This window comes from Manduca sexta, chromosome 18 (assembly GCF_014839805.1).
Source record: "Manduca sexta isolate Smith_Timp_Sample1 chromosome 18, JHU_Msex_v1.0, whole genome shotgun sequence".
Lineage (NCBI taxonomy): Eukaryota > Metazoa > Arthropoda > Insecta > Lepidoptera > Sphingidae > Manduca > Manduca sexta.
The window spans coordinates 15,031,059-15,048,428 of NC_051132.1; the positions used below are offsets into that span (position 1 = coordinate 15,031,059).

Below are 17,370 nucleotides of genomic sequence, written 5' to 3' on the forward strand. Positions count from 1 at the left end.
CAGCTTATGTATATCCGGTTCCAACAGGCCGACATAATTGTGTCAATTGTCGGGGGGTAATCATCTCTCGTCAGACGATATTCTATTGGACCCCGCTCCAAAAACCGTCAGGTGCAGTATTAAAAAAAAAATGCTCAATTTTAGCTTTGCACTCATATATTGTTTATAACGCATACCTTTTAATTTAAAAATCATTGTCGCTTAGTGTTTCGCCTTAATGCAAAATATTTGACATCACGAATTGACCTCATAGTTTTAAGTTATGAAATATCTGCCACGTGAAATGCAATGACTCATGTCTTGTTTGCTCGTGGTTTGGTTCGCAACTAGTTGACCACGATTAGGTCAAATTCCCGGTATCAACTATGGAAAATAAGGTTAAAGACAAAAACTGAATAAATTATATTTAAATTTTATATTTTCGTCAATCACTTGAAAGGCTTACGTGACAGTAACCTACAATCATAAACTGCATAAATGACATGGATAAATATTAAACACGAAGGTTTCTAATAAGATCAATACAACATAATATAGTTTAATTATTTGTACTTAAATATTGAAATTCCAACATCAACGGCATATAACTGATAATGGTAGGAGATATTTCCGCCCAATATTAGTCCTGAGTGTGGAATTTGCCAGATATAGTGATAGCTTCGCCCGTATGAGAGGGAACACAATTGCCAAATATGAGTGCCTTGGTTGCACCTCTACTTACCCTTTCGGGATTAGGTCGTGATATGTATTTGTTTTTATTACATATTTGGAAATAGATTTTGCGCACGACTACGCTTGTTGTCCTTAACGGGAATAAGGATAAAAAGATGTTTATATTATGATATTTCAGTGTGAATCCCAGTTAGCCAAACGGCAGCCAATCTCAACGGCGATCAGCCAGGTACGCAGGAGATATAGTGCGCAATATACAGGTGCACTCTCTGTTCTTTCGTTCTTACAGTCCGATGAGACAGCAAACCGATACGACCGGGGAGAGATCAGGAGCAAGACCAACGGCTTTACGTGCTTTGCGAGGCACGGGGATATCACACCGCTAACTCCAAAAATAACTCTCAAAATTTGTTCTGATTGGTCCATTTTTGAGATAGATTGAGAAAGCATTTGGGAACGTTCATTGAAAATGTCGGTTACGTACTACCAAGTAGTCCATTTTATCTAATAATTTTCTACATAAAGTTTCAACTTTTTGCTACCGTAACACAAGAAGACCATATCCTTTCGTGACCACTAACTAAGTCTAATATTACACGTGTAAAACCTAAATATTTACATAAATGGGTGGTCCTAATCATAATCTAGCGTGTTATAGGGGAACTAGGGGAGAGGCTATCCATCTGCGAAAATCAAGCCACGATAATGTTACACGTGCATATTGCCGTTAATGGTGGTCCTAATCAATCTTGTCTAGCATGATTTTGGTGCGAGGGCGGGAGGGGAGGCTGGGGATGTCGTCCATCCGGACAGTGCCGTGATGATGTGAAGTGACAGTTTTGTTCGCGCCGCTGTTGGGTGCTCGACACGCGACTGGGAGCATTCGACCGTGCTGCGAAACAATGTCGATCGAATATTACTAGCGGTTGTCGATTGGTTTTGTGGTGTGAGTTTGAGTCGAGATTGTCTTTAATCTCGTTTCCTTTGTTAAAACATGGAACGGTCAGTAATAATGTCAGCTGTCATAGCGCAGTGTCTTGTTGGTTGACTTTATAAGACTGAAAGAACTACTTATTTGGTCCAGTGATTTACTTTGTCAGATCAAACGTTGCTTATTTTTATTCATTAGAGAAACTGTCAATTCGGAAGTTTATTTGTCTTTATCTATATATTTCATTCCGAGTAAAATACAGTCAGTTTGTTTCTATTATAAACCAGTTGTAGCTTCCAGCTTCGCCCGTGTGTCAAGTCTTTTCCGATACATATTTTAATATTTTTGTAAATTAAAGTGGACGGTAGTGGGGTTCGCGCCATCTCTTTCTCATACACACAGCTGGAAACACTCGGTGACGTCACAGTTTGCTATTATCGTTATTGACAGCTATTATTATTATACTATTTATACCTATTGCTATTTATAAATTTTAATTCAATTAATATCCATTAGTACGGTCGGCTGTCACTCGACACGTGATATGTCTATCGGTTAATTACAAAACATACGCGACGCTCTCGGTGGCTGTACGTAACGCGACACCGCAAGATAAAAAATCTTTCGACATATCTGGATAGTTGGCGATGTTAAATCGAAATGTCGGTTTGGTAACGTCTCGCGGCGTCCATCGTATTAATGGTAATACCCTTGCTGTCCCACTGCTGGGCACGGGTCTCTAGTGTATGACTTAGCCCCCTAATTTGGGCTTGTATGGATATCTTAGAAATTTTTTGAGGTGTAGACCAATGGCGAGGCGTCGATACAACCTGATTTCTACTGGCTTCCCTTTTAAGTTTATTTACGTTTGTCTTAGTTTTTGGTTTCTGTTAAATTGGCCATGGTATGTCAACTAAGGCAATTTTTTTTTGCCTCGGGTTACCTTTTGAAAAAATTCATCCTTCGCCATTATAATATCAGCCCTGTATTATATACTTGCCCACTGCTGAGCACGGGCCTCCTCTATTACTGAGAAGGATTAGGCCTTAGTCCACCACGCTGGCCTAGTGCGGATTGGTAGACTTCACACAACCTCAAAATTCCTATAGAGAAATTCTCGGGTATGCAGGTTTCCTCACGATGTTTTCCTTCACCGTTAAAGCAAGCGATAATTCACAAAAAATCCACACACTTTAGGAAAGTCAGAGGTTGGGATTTGAACCTGCGAACATTCGCTTCGGCAGTGCGTTCCATTATCCATACCCAACTAGGCTATCGCGTTATTGGATACCAGAAAATCGTAAGTTAAAGCTATATTTATAACATAATTGAGCAACATTTTAGTGTGAAAAGTTAGCCAGAGACATTACTAACTAGTTTGCTGGGCTATTATCTATCGGGTGATGTGATATGAGACGACGCTTTCGCTATATTGGACATATATTATTATCTTCAATAATTCAAGTGTTTATAAAATCCGAAAAGAAACATAAAATTATGTTCTACCTGAGAATCAAACCTAGAAGATCCTGCATCTCAATACAAAATCAGATCAGTGAGACTACGTAGTTTTTTTTAAATCAAGACTGTTTTTTCGAAAAAAGCAACACAGAAATGTACGTTCTGCCTAAGCATCATACCCACAAGGCATCTCAATCCAAAACCTAAATACTCTGCCATTAGATCAGACTACGAATATTTACTATAAAATCATATACTTATAATATAAAATACGTTATAAAGCAGTACACTCAAATACCGAACACTTCGTGATTTTATTAAAAACTAGCTTTTGCTCGCGGCTCCGCCCGCGTTATAAAGTTTTTCAGGCTAAAGTTTTCCATTATAAAAGTAGTAGTTTCCCGGGAGCCTATGTTCTTCCCAGAGTTTCAAACTGTCTCCATACCAAATTTTATCTTAATACGTTGGGTAGTTTTTGAGTTTAAGTCGTTCAGGCAAACGGATGCAGCGGGGGACTTTGTTTTATAATATATTTTTTAGAACTTTTAAGAGGAATAATCCCGACATACATCATTGTTGCATAACTTTAACTGTTTACGCAGCGCACGCAACGGAAGCTCTCAAAACTAATAAATTGTCCCCGTATTTGTAACATGTTTCATTACTGCTCCGTTCCTATTGGGTATAGCGTGATGATATATAGCCTATAGCAATCCACAAATAAAGGGCTATCCAACGCAAAAAGAATTTTTCAGTTTGGACCGATAGTTCCTAAGATTAGTAAACAAATATAATGAGAAAGCTTCGAACTGCTAAGCTATCGGGAGTTACACGTGTCATTGTGAGTCAACCATAAAAGATAGACATATGCTGTCGTGGGATATTTTTTACATAATTTTAAGGAGAACATTTCCGTCATACATGATTTCTATGTAGCTTTAACCATTAAGGTTGCACACGCGACGGAAGCTTAAAAAATGGAGTAACTTCTCCCGTTTTCCCAACATTTCCCTTCACTGCTCTGCTCCTATTAATTGTAGCGTGATGAAAAGTATACTATAACCAGCACAGGAGTATGAAAAATAATTGTACCAAGTTTCGTTAAAATCCGTCGAGTAGTTTTTGTTTCTATAACGGTTATACAGACAGACAGACAGACAGACAGACAGACAGACAGACAGACAAAAATTTTACTAATTGCATTTTTGGAATCAGTATCGATCCCTAATCACCCCCTGATAGTTATTTTTGAAATATATTTCATGTACAGAATTGACCTCTCTACAGATTTATTATAAGTATAGATAGCAACGGCGACGTGGCATCACGCAATTTTAATCAAAATATAGTGTTACCAGTGGAACTCGACACCGACGCGGCGCGGCACACGCATGTCTTCCAATTATCACGTCAACAACTCGAACGGAAAATGCGGACGGACGCCATGCGTGTACTGCGCGGCGCTACCGTCCCGCCGACGATCGTTTTAATTTCAATAATGGCTATTTTTGTTATTTTTGCTTGGACTAGTGCGACGTATAATATGGAGATATTCCGATTAAGGATGACTTTGTTTGAGGTCTGCTGATACTGTTTATGAGCGATATTCTTTAGTGGATGACGTCACCGATCCCAAAACGAATGTAAGAAGTGACTACACACTATAAAGGTGATTTTCGTGATTTGCGAGTTACCGTGGTAGGTGGTATGAATGGAATTAAATATGCGTCTAATGTATTGATAATTTACATCTTAGTGTAGGACGCCCTCTATTTCTATGACAAAAATCTAATCTATTTTTTTAAGTTTAATAAAAAGTTGCAGTCTTTTAGCATCAAGTTTCTATTTTTGAAATATTTTTCCATATACTAGAAAGGAAATTTACTAGAAAGGAATAAATTTATTTTTCCTCAAGTTTATGGATATAGCTTTGCAATCATGATACCTCCATTATAGCATGGATATTGTCTTACTAGTAAATCTTTAAAAAACGTAATTGGAGCGTATCTTTAATTTTGTAGTGTATTCGTTGTAGGATTCTTACCTCCAGAAATGTTAACTAATAAAAATGTTTAATTATATTTGTGATGACGAAAATTATTTGACTAATAGCAAGCTACATGACACCTAAATGCAAAAGTCTACTTTTGTCAAGGCAATGGGCGTTCATGCGCAGGATCACGTGCAAAAACTAGTCTAATATACAATTCGAAATGCAACAGTAAGTTGTCACTTTACGAATTATAGTAGTTTTCTGTTACATAATTTTATATGTAACATACATTAATGTAAAAACTAAATTCTTCTGTTAAATCGGACTCAAAATAGTTTCAAAATAAAACACTTATTCTTCTTTTAATAGTTTTGTAAATTAAAGTAGGCAGTAGTGGAGTTATCGCGCCATCACTTTCTCATACACATAGCCGGTGACACTCGGTGACGTCACAGTTTGCTGTTACTGTTATTTGACAACTATCCCTTCCACAAATTTCAAAGTTTTATAACTTACTAATTAATGCGTAGATTTTGAAAAATAATTTTTATTTTTTATAAATGTATTTAAAAGTAGTCAATTAACCTATTGTCTGTAAGACAGACTCTCAAGTGACAAGTCATTCCTGTAGACAACTCCGTCTATAGCCTGGATCTGTCATACATTTAATCCTGCATTATCACATAAATCTGTACTCATTGAAAATTCTTCGCACTTTCACATAAAAATAACCACTCGTACAATAAAAATAGATCATTAACCGACCAAAGTGTGTTTTCAAGCCAAAGTTATACTAAACTGAGAGTCGTGATTAAAGTGCAAATGGTCCGCGCCGTATATATAGCTTGTTCGCTATTTGCTAAAGTTTGAACTGTCTGAATAACTAGGCTGGAATTCTTGAGTCTGTTGTAACGTTAAATAGGGTGAATAGGGATATCAATATTGAATTGATTAAATAGACAAGTCACCTAACTTAAAAAATTAAGTCAAATCTTTTCTTTTCAAAACACTTTTTTTACTTTAAAAAATTCTTTTATTTTTATATTTAGCCTATATTAAGTAATAGGTTATATTTTTTGCCCATTTATTTGACAGTTGTCATATTAAAGAGTTTATTATTAGTCAGTATTTGACTAGATTAGTATGACTTTTGTATTTGTTCGGATTATACATTTATTATTTAGTAACCTTTACTCAAAAGTTGTGATGCAGATCTTTATTATAATACATTCATCCTATTGCTTTACAATGGACTATTTTACAACAGAGACAGCTAAAACATAGCCTACGTCAGCTTAGTGAACTAATATTTAACATTATTAATTGTAATAAATGTTAAATCCAAATTAATGATCTAATGGTACCACCTCGCAATCTTCCTTTTCTAAATAAAAAAGGAACCATGCAAATCAGCCCACAAACCTCAGAAAAATCTATGTAGATACATTTAAAAAAATTATAAACACGAATTCAGAACTTATTTTTTTATGTAGTAGGTTAAAATGAACTCGTGTGTAAATACATTTAAAAAATATATAAACATGAATACAGAACTTATTCTTTATATAGTCGATTAAATGAACTCTATCAGTTTGCAGCCAACCTCTAGTATAAATTCCTAGAAGGAACCGCGCATTGCCGCCGCGGCCCCGCCTCCCGTGCCATTTGCTTCATATTTATTATTATAACGAGAAATATACAGCACTTACCCTACATACACACGATTAATACACACACACGTTATTGCATAAATACGTCACTATATTCATTGAAACTTAAGTCTTACTAAGTTGTAATAAGTTGTATTAAAGGACACAGTTTTGCGAAAAGGAACCAGAATGAATTATTTTCTATTAAGTATGAAAGTAGTAATATTTCTTTGTTTAAATAGTATGAACGTTTGCCTCTATTTGAAAATAATACATTTGCTATTAATAATAATTATTCTAGACTTACTCGAGTTTGATGAGTTGTGGATAAGTTTCATTTTATAAAACTTAGTCTTTACAGTATTCTTCTTGCTTCTTATAACGATTCTTCTGTAAATACGCAGTGGCTTCAATAACTCATCAACTGATAGTTTCAAATTAGTGTAGTGTTTATTAAAAAAAAAAAGTAGTAATGGAGAATGAGAAAAGTATGAATTGGACTTCCCTTCTCCAGTTTTAACAATAACATACAATAGTGTAATTGAGCATACGGAATATTGTGAATGGAATTGGTGAATTCATTCGAGTTTTAGAACCTTTAGAGGGGGAGGGGGGGGGGACAGCTACCCTCCCTTCCCCCTTGCCTATATCAGCTAAGTTAAGGTTAGCTTCTGGCCTGCAACGGTCATGAAACTAGGCTTACAACTCCTACCATGTGATAGTCCATTCCCAAAAAAAAACAACTCTACTCTTCCAGTCCAATGCCACCCGCTACCTGTATAAATTATTTTGACAAGACTGAGAGTATTTGGGTTACCAGTTTCGGAAGCTGACGAGCACCTGACGTGGTCGCGGTTTGGTTTACAACGTGGGACAAGTGACAAGCGATCAGCGGTGAAAAAATACAGTTGATATAGTCTTACTTATAAACTTGTTTTAGCGTTAAGAGGTGGTTAAGAATTACTTAAATAGCTGTCAAAAACATCACCGGTTTCCTAGTTTAAACTTAAGAGGCAAGATGGCGGGTTTTGACTTACAGCTGGTCGAGTAAATTTGTCATTTAAGTAAGCATAGCTTTGCGATTTTTTTATCAGTAAGACTGATAGTGGTTTAACTTGTGTCGATTTTACTAGGATAGTTCATATATAGGAACATACCTTGGTCTTTTCATGGGTAGGCAAAGATATATGTTAGTGAATGATAATCACCTGTCATCAGTCGATAATCTAGACGTTACTGCACTTGATATTAGGTGTATTTATAGTGGAATCGCTTTATCAAGGCCGTATAAAACTTATCTCCAATACTTTGATTGTCATTTAACTTTATAAATTCTATTATATTAACGTGATATTTCTGCGTATAAGGTAACGAAATCCTTAATGCCCCAGCTAATTTGAAAAACATCGTCGGTTCATGAAAAAATATAAAAACTTTGAATAAATTGCAACAAATCACTATAAATTCGTAGCATGTTTTTGCACAACACAAAAATATATAAAAACCATGGACGGTGGAGGTTTGGAACCCAACTTCTTTATTGATAGGTGGTATACCTTACAATAAAGATATGTATTATTTATCGCTACATTCGTTGCGATGGACTCCAACTGCGGATGCTCGCGAGTGGCGTGCGTCGTCAGCTGGACTGATTTTCCTCTTCAATTCATTTAAGATGTCTTGCTTGCATCCACTAATTATTACCTAATACATAGTAAATTAATTTAATCATTTAAAAATATATTTTAAAAAACACAATCGCTCACAAATAATACTTTCATAAATAATTTCTGATAGCGATGTGGCGATAGGCTCGCAATCTATCACATCATGGGACGGAATACACAAAGCGAAAAGTAATATTTTTGTGTAGAAATTTACTTATCAGTCCATCTAAATGCATGTACCGGTAAGGTACATGCATTTAGATGGACTGCACTACAAATGCTTGCGAGCGGCGTGCGTCGTCAGCTGGACTTAGTTTCCTCTTCATTTGATTTAAGATGTCTTGTTTGAATTCATTAATTACTAGTTGACCCGACAGACGTTGTCCCGTCTTAACTATGAATTAGTATCGCGCATTCTGTCAACCGCTGACAGCTATATAAAATTAATATTTTCGTTAAGTTTTTTTAAATTTTCTAATTTTCCGCACAAGTTTTTGATTTTTTTCTTTCATAGGAACCTTCTCCTGACAATAACAAACAACAAAAAAATTTGTGAAATCGGTTCAGCCGTTCATATGTGATGGCGTGACCAAGAGAAATAGGGATTCATTTTTATATATATAGATAGATTACCCAGTGATTATTAATATATTTAGTAAAGAAAGCAATCGCTCACATAATTGAAACATGAATGTTTGGCACGTCTAGATTAATTATAGCTAGGGTTAAACTTTGTAATAATGATTTCTTATGTTTACGCGATTGTTAGACATTGAAGTAAAATTATTTTTTGGGTTATATCGCTGTTTTTATATTATATACCTCTAAGTAGTAGAGGAGGCCCGTGCCCAACAGTGGGACAGTATATAATACAGGGCTGATATTATTATTTTTAGATCGCTGTTTTTATATTATATATTTCTCCCGACAAAGTCTTCGAAACGTCGGGAGAAAATAATATTTTTTTATTTGGTTAAATAAGAAGGATTTTTTGTAACTCACTCCGGTACCCTAAAAGAAAGATCGTAAAATGACGATAAATTCTCAGACCTCGGATTCCGTCGCTAACCTTTCCAAAGTTATCTAAGTCTTGGAAAGCCTAAGACAAATGACCTAAGATCTGTGAAAATATCTAAAACCAGTCTGAAATAAAGCTTCACATTATTAACGTCTTTTGGAATGAATAAAATTGATTTTGAATGGAAGGTCTTAGCGAGTTTGCGTTAATTATTGGAAATATATTTTCAAAGTTGTTTGGGTCCTTTTGAACACATACACACATCATTTATCCCCGAAGAGGCATGCAGAGGCGCAACCAGGGCACGCACTTTTCGCCAAGTGTGTTCCGTCTCATGATGTGATAGGGGGCGAGCCTATCGCCACATCAGGCACAAATTCCAGACCCGGGCTGATACTGAGCAGAAAAACCCAAATATCACTTTGCCCAACCCGGATTCGAACCCAGGACCTCGGACCACTGCCGTACCGCGCATGCAGTATAACTATGCCACCGAGGCAGCCCATCGGCCATTTTGAATAGCTATAATTTTTATCTGACTATACCTTGGTTAGCTTGACAAAAGTCGGCTTAACACACCGGGCTTTTGGTTGAGCGCTTTAGATGCTCCTTGAGCGATTTAAATTCTTTACTTGCCAATACTTGTTTAGTTACCCAGATTAAAGGTGAAACAAAATGTATGAAAATGGACCTTGAGGTATCGCCTTAAAGAGACGATAAAGTTCATAATACTTAAATCTAATTCAGTGGCGAAGCGTACATATAATCCGATTCCTGCCGGTTTAACTTTATGTGGAATTTCTGTAGAATCTAATTATCATCAGAACGATTTGCAGGCCGCCTATATGCATTGTAGTACTTACATGTTTGTGGTTGTTGTATGGGTATCCAATAGTATGGGACTTTAAGACTGTGAGCTCATTCTGCGTAGATCGGACCACCAACAGCTAAAAGTTTGAAAAGTTGTATAATTGTAAAATGTAGGTAGATTTTGCGGATGACCAACACCTCAGTCCCTGTTGTATAATTGTAAAATGTACGTAGGTACGTATAGATATTTGACTTTGCGGATGACCAACAGCTCAGTCCCCCCCATGACCATAAAGGCTGTAAAGTCATCGAAATGTCGGGGAAAAATTTAAATATAAAAACCGCGATAATATCCGAAAAATAGTTTATTTTTAATGTATGGGGACCCTTTCGGAAAATTTCATCTTTCGCCCCCTGAAAACTATTGTTACTTTTGACTTAAAAAAACATACAATTTCGTTGTTTATGGAACCGACCACCTTGGTATTCATTATTTATTTATTAACACTTTGTACACATGGTATACAGGCGGACTTAATGCCATGGGCATTCTCTCCCAGTCAACCTTGGGGTGGTGTAGAGAGGACGGAGGTAGGTGTATAATAAAAGAAGTAAATAATTATCAATTTGTCAATTTGATTTCACTGAAAGAAAGCCTGTGCATATTTGTCAATTTCCTGCTATAATTAACCTGTTATCGAGGAACCTTTTTTGTCATATATTTCGATTCGCTATCGCGAGAATTTGTGGTTCTTAAGGTCAATTATTGCGATGGTGAATTGTTTGTTGATTAAATCTGTTCACTAATAATGCGGAAAATATTTAATTATCAACAGCAGGGTTAATACCTATTTTATTATCGCGTGATCTTTTTGTCAAATATTTTGATTCGCTGTTGCGAGATTACGCTGTTTGTGCCAAACTACTCCAGTAATTTAACTTATCTATCCAATCCCGTTAATAAAAATATTTAATCAAACAATGAGATTCGTATTGACGTAATTATGACGTGATCTATTTATCAAATGTTTCGTTTCCCTATCGCGAGAATTTGCGGGAAAATTTTCATCTCGGTGACTCACCTGCTCTTTTGACCCCGCGAATTATAATTTAAATTATTATCACGTGACATAATTGTAAAATGTTTCGTTTCGCTATCGCGAGAATTAGCGATTACATTTTAGTTTCGGTGACTCACGTGCTCATTTGACCCCGCGAATTATAATCATTTCTAATTAAAGTTTTATCTCGTTTGTTTCTTTATGATAATAAGTTATATCCGTGTATATAAGGGCGAGGGGACCTCACCACTGATCATACAAACAGTGAAGTCATCTTGGAACATGTCGCGACTCGTGCAAGTGTGTATTGTTGCTATATTGATTGCGTGTGAGTATATTTACATTATTTTATCATTGTTTTTTCTAATTCATCTTGTTCTATCTTATGATATCTTTTACATACAAAAATACCATCAGGTCCTTTTCTCTTTTCATCGAGAGTAACGCACACATATATTATGATAGCCATATTAAATCCCGTGCAATAGAGGGCGAGCTTTTAGGCTGATAATAAGCAGAAAAAGACAATATCGCTGCATGATCCGGGCATCGAACCCGAGACCTCAGCCTGGTAGTAATAAGCGTGACTCTCAGTAGCAGTACTACCACGCAAAACCGAGTCCGTTTGAAGACATGACATTTACATCAATTTGATTTTCTCGTCATTTAGATACAGAAAAAAACATACATATATTTATATGTAACTTTGACTTTGCGGATGACCAACACCTCAGTCCCCCCCGTGACCATGAAGGCTGCAAAGTCTTCGAAATATCGGGAGAAAACTAAAACATTGAAACTGCGATAAAGTCCGAAAAATAGTTTAATACATATATTTATTGATGTTCTTTTTAAAGGTCTGCAAATAATATCAGCTGCACCATGGATTGACCATTCGGATTCGGCCAAAGCAAAAAGGTGGAAGTTTGAACACTCTGATTGGAAAAGAGAACAGAAACCTGACGTCGATGGAGGATTGTCTTTTATAGACGGAAACTTATATTTCACGCCGGCTAATAAAGACAGCAAGCCACCTACAGTAATAGAATCAGACCCACATAATAAACTGGCCGGTGGGGTCAACCCCAATGGTACTATCGTCGTCGCCGTACGACCTGACCCTGGACCCAACGCGCACTACAATTTTGATTTGAAAGACGGGGTAATATATCATTAAGGGCAAAACACAGTCATCAGATTTGAATCGTATATTTGTGAGATATTTTCTGTGAAGGACCTGTCAAAATATCTCTGTTATAAATTTTGTTATATGACCTAGAAATGCGTTTTGTGAATGAAATAAAAAAATTGTACCATTATTGAGATGTTTTTATTAAGTAAATATATTTGTTGCTTTAGTTGTCTTGTAGTTACTGAATTTGGAAGTTTTGATTATAGGAGTCTGCAAGGAACTCGACTGAGCTTATCAGTCTAACATATTAGATGTATCTGACCCACCAATTACACTGGTCATAAAGGGTTTACATCAGATAGCCGGTGATGTAGAGCCGATTCCGTTTTGCAAGCTGCAGCATGGGAAAGCATACTGTACCAAACCCAAATTGCTATCGAATAAAATCAGTTGGAAAAACAATTAGTAAGGATTATTATAAGAACTCTGAGCTTCAATAATTTTACGAAATAGTAATACTTTTCCGTATGAGTCGGTTAACACCACTCCAGATTTAAGTGAGCCCTTCATTGCCTCAAACTTGGCTAATTAATTAAACAGCGAATTGCCATCAACCGGCGCGATCGATACAAAACTTCATCGAATTAACGTACGGGCGAGGTTTAATGTGTTTTTGATATTATTTTACAACAGGCCGGCATAAAAGTGTCGACAGAGTATGACCACCATAATTTATACTCTAGACTTAATTTACCATCAGGTGTAGAGGAGACAAATGCCCTAAAAAAAAAATATGTTCGAATTTTGAAACTTTTAGCTGCCAGTGTTTTTGAAGATGTAAGTAGTACAAGAATTGAATTTATGATATGTATTCAGGACCCAAAAAGTGAGAAGTGACATTAAAGAAGTCGTTACGTGAAAAGTTTTTATGTCTCTATTTAGAGTTTGTACTGTTGAGCATAAAAAGTGTGATTTTCATTCATAACAGAGTTGAGTTTTATGTGAAAACTGTGGGGTTACATATAATTGTTATTGTCACAATGGTCTTGTGGCGGCTTATATTTAGTTGGATGTGTTTTTTTAATAGATCTGTCGGGCATTTGGAATATTAGTTTTCTATTGGAATACGAAAACAATGTAATATTTTTATAGGCCATTTAAATATTTTTATTCCCGACATAGACCATCTCCTCGGTAGACCATCTCCTCGGTAGTATACTATTTTTTTTACATCACAAAGCGCCATCTATCGGCTCCAAACTCTATCAAGCTGACTCCAATCATACAAAATCCCATTAAAATCGGTTAAACGATGAGATCAGGACGTACGAATATCATAACAGGGCATTTTTATATCAATTAACAACTCGACTAAAGAACCGCAGCATTACCAGCAAAAAAGTCATAACCTCCCATTTTTCCGTTGGCTAAAGCTGGATCGATGTTTATAAATAACTCTTCGCTCTTGACTCGTCTAGTTTGCAAAGGGGCGGGGCATCCCCACCAGCCGCCCGCCACCCCTCGGGGTCATTGACACGGGGACATGTGTAGTGATTAGTGTTTCACCGGGTGATTTGTGAAGTTTGAATGAATTCAGAATGTGGTCGGGGAAATATGGCGTTTTTTATGATAAAAGTATTTGGTTTTTCAAATGTACGGGCTAAGGGCTAAATAGTTCCATGTTATAATAATAATGATTTATTATAATTAACTTTCAACACATAATAACGATTTTTTTCTGCGCTTTGATTTTACCTTTGCTAGCTTTAAAAACGTTTTCTAAGAGAAAAATTTCAAACTAGTTATGTTAACCTAAGTTGTGACTTATCTGTGGACTAAGTACCGTACGAATTTTTGCAGTGGTTTGCCTTTTTGTAACAAACATTAAAAAGAAAACACATAAAACGTATTTTCAATATTCACACACACGCTTTTTATTCCCGAAGGGAAAGGCAAAGGCTCAAAATTGGTGTACACACTTATTACAGTCCGTTTTCTGTCTCATGATGTGATGGGAGCGAACCTATCACCATATCGGGTACAAATTTCAGAGTCCAGTCTGATAATGAGTAAAACCCAATATCACTGCCCGACCATGATCGAACCCGAGACCTCAACACTGCAGTCGTATCGTACAACTACGTCGCCGAGGCGAACCTAATTAGTATATTCGTCCATTATCAGACAAATAGATTGGACATAATGAGACTTAACATCTCATGTCTCAGGATGGCGAGCGCAGTGGAATACCAAACAATACTTTCTACTTCAAGGTGTTGGATAGTGTTTCTACTGTGTATGGGCGGTCGTATCACTTACCATCGGGCGAACGGCAAGCTCGCCTCGTCATTCAAAGCCATAAAAAATGCCTCACTTGTATCATGGTAAAAACATCTAAAATCTTAAGAAAATAATTTTAAAACCATCAAAGGTGTCTAAGTCATCATTGCTCCTTAAAAGCAAGTTTTGATATAGTTTGGTCTTTGTCAGCATTATATGGATTAGGATAAGATGGGACTAACATTCCAACTTTGAATAAAAGCCCCCAAATAAAAATATAATAAAAAAGATATTGGTTGGTAAAGCTCAGACCAGACAGATTTTTTTATACGATTAGAAATATTATCGTAGCTTCTAGTTGAGTTCTTCAGTCAAAACAATCTCCGAAAAACAATGAATCATTCTACAAAACCACTAAAAATCCAAAAAATATTTAACATTACCTATATACTGGCTACAGATTTTGGAGTCGATGAATAATTAAAATTGCTAGTTAAGTTAGATAAATACATGAACAAATGTACGATAACTAGTAATTTTAATTAGTCGCCGATTTCAAAATCGGTAATCAGTATAGGTAAAGGTAGTTAACAAGTATAAAAGTAGTGTTATTTTTTTTTGTTTTTAGTGGTTTTTGAAAGCGGTGTAATTTTTCGTTAAAATGTTTTTACGCGATTGCAAATATTATTATAGCTGCTATTTACGTTATTGAATTACTGAAAAAAACACTTCAAAGTCAATACAATCTCCGAAAAACAATGAATCATTCTACTTCCAACAAAATTGAATTGATTGTGTTCCAAAAAATAGTATAAATTTTTCAAGAATTACGGGCCGTCTGTTTCCTTCATAATTTCCTATCAAAATATTGAATTGTAGGCGTTCTCACGATTCAATACAAAAATAAATACAATGTTATAATAAAAATGGCTCTGTTTTCATGGCAACGTGTTTTACATTCAAATGTGTGTTTGAGTGTTCCAAAACAAATATGAAGTGGCGGGACGGTTCACGTGATGCGACTTTCTGCGACTTTTAGTCGGTTTAAAGTCATAAGTAGATATATGGTTTTGCTTCCCTCTGCAGAAATGACGATGTTTTTTGTATTATGCACTATTCATTTCAATTTTAGATCAATTTTAAATAGTGCGCAAAATATTTTAGGAAGATTCTATGTTGATCTTGCAAAATCTTTCTGACATTGTTTGGTTATTTTTGTGTTTTGCTCCTTTGTAATGTATAGTTATATGAGTTATAACGCCTCCTGATTTACTTTATCAAACCAAGGTGAAAGTGTGGAGTGTGAAAGTTATCAAAGTGTGGAGCTAACTCTCTCTATACTTTGATGTATGTCCATCCGTGTGTGTGTATTTTTATGTCCAATCGACACATATATTAATGCTCAGCTTGATCACTTGGTACTAGGATCTACTGACATATTGATCTATGTCACAATTTTATCGGTATATTTTTTAAAACTATAAGAATATTGCATTAAAAATTGACTAATGTCACAATTAAAACGTTTTAAAAACGCAAATTCGCAAGCGTGTACACGGCGGTACGCAAAACAGAAATCGCTATGAGTTCCACTGAGTAATATCATCGTTCAGGAAATTGAGTTTGTTGGAAGTTGGGTTAAATTTCGCGTCTGGGAGTCGTGCTAATAACTTAGTGTACTGGATTCTGTACACAGTGTAGCTTACATTGACTTGCTTGCTTTTTCAGTTTTGTTTAAATATTCAGTAACGTTTTATAGACTTATAGTACTTATCGAGGAGTTTAGTTATAGACTGCTTTGGTGGCCTAGTTGTATTAAGGTATGACAGCAATGTTCAAGTCTATTGTTAGCCTGAAGTCTGCGATTTGTACCGAATAGTATATCGCATCATGGGACGGAATACATACGGTGAAAAGTGGGTGGACTAGTTGCGCCTCTGCCTACTCCTTCAGAGATAAACGCGTGGGTGTGTGTGTTCAGGTGTAAATACGATTTCAACGATTTACAACACGATTTACTGGTGTTAGGTTACTCATATAAGTATGTGAGAATCCGCCTGAGTAGGTACTATCACAATGTCTATTTCTGCTGCCAAGCAGCAGTGTGTAGATACTGTAGTACAAAACAATACTTTGTAATTAATGGTGTTTCTACTGTTTATGGGCGATCGCATCGTTTACCATCAGGCGAACGGCCAGCTCGTCCCGTCATTCAAAGCAATAAAAAAAACTTATCACTTAACATATGACACGTAATTGCAAGCCCGAATAACAGCACACTATAAAACTTCTACAACAAGAAATGTTGAAATATCCCACATAATTTATGAAGAAATTGTAACAAGGAATTTCTTTTATTAACTGTCGAAGCTACTACGGTTAGCAAAGCTTGCGACGTCAATAGTAACCGGTAATTTCATCGGAATACATTATTAGCGTGCAACCACACGATTGTCTAGAGTTCGATTCGTCTAACATTATAAATGAATTAGTTGATATATTGATATAGGTAACTAACAAGCAAGATTTTGAGTTCGCTACATTCATATTATCTATATTGATATTATTAAGAGCTAATTTTGAATGTTACACGACCGCTTATAAACATAATTATTTTGCTGGTGGTAATATATTTTATATCCGCCCGGATAGCTACTACCGTACACAAGGTGTTAAAACCCGACATAGTGGCCAGT

At 36.0% G+C, this 17,370-nt stretch overlaps 2 protein-coding genes across 2 annotated transcripts in view; both read left to right on the top strand.

The window, feature by feature from the left end:
• Positions 1-17,370, top strand: part of LOC115440292 (titin homolog) — a 56,964-nt gene that overhangs the window by 22,461 nt on the left and 17,133 nt on the right. The window lies entirely within an intron of this gene.
• Positions 11,515-12,535, top strand: LOC115440293. The gene is made up of 2 exons (XM_030164539.2): positions 11,515-11,590; positions 12,120-12,535. The coding sequence occupies exons 1-2, from the start codon at positions 11,545-11,547 to the stop codon at positions 12,437-12,439; spliced, it is 366 nt and encodes a 121-aa protein (XP_030020399.2). The 5' UTR covers positions 11,515-11,544; the 3' UTR covers positions 12,440-12,535.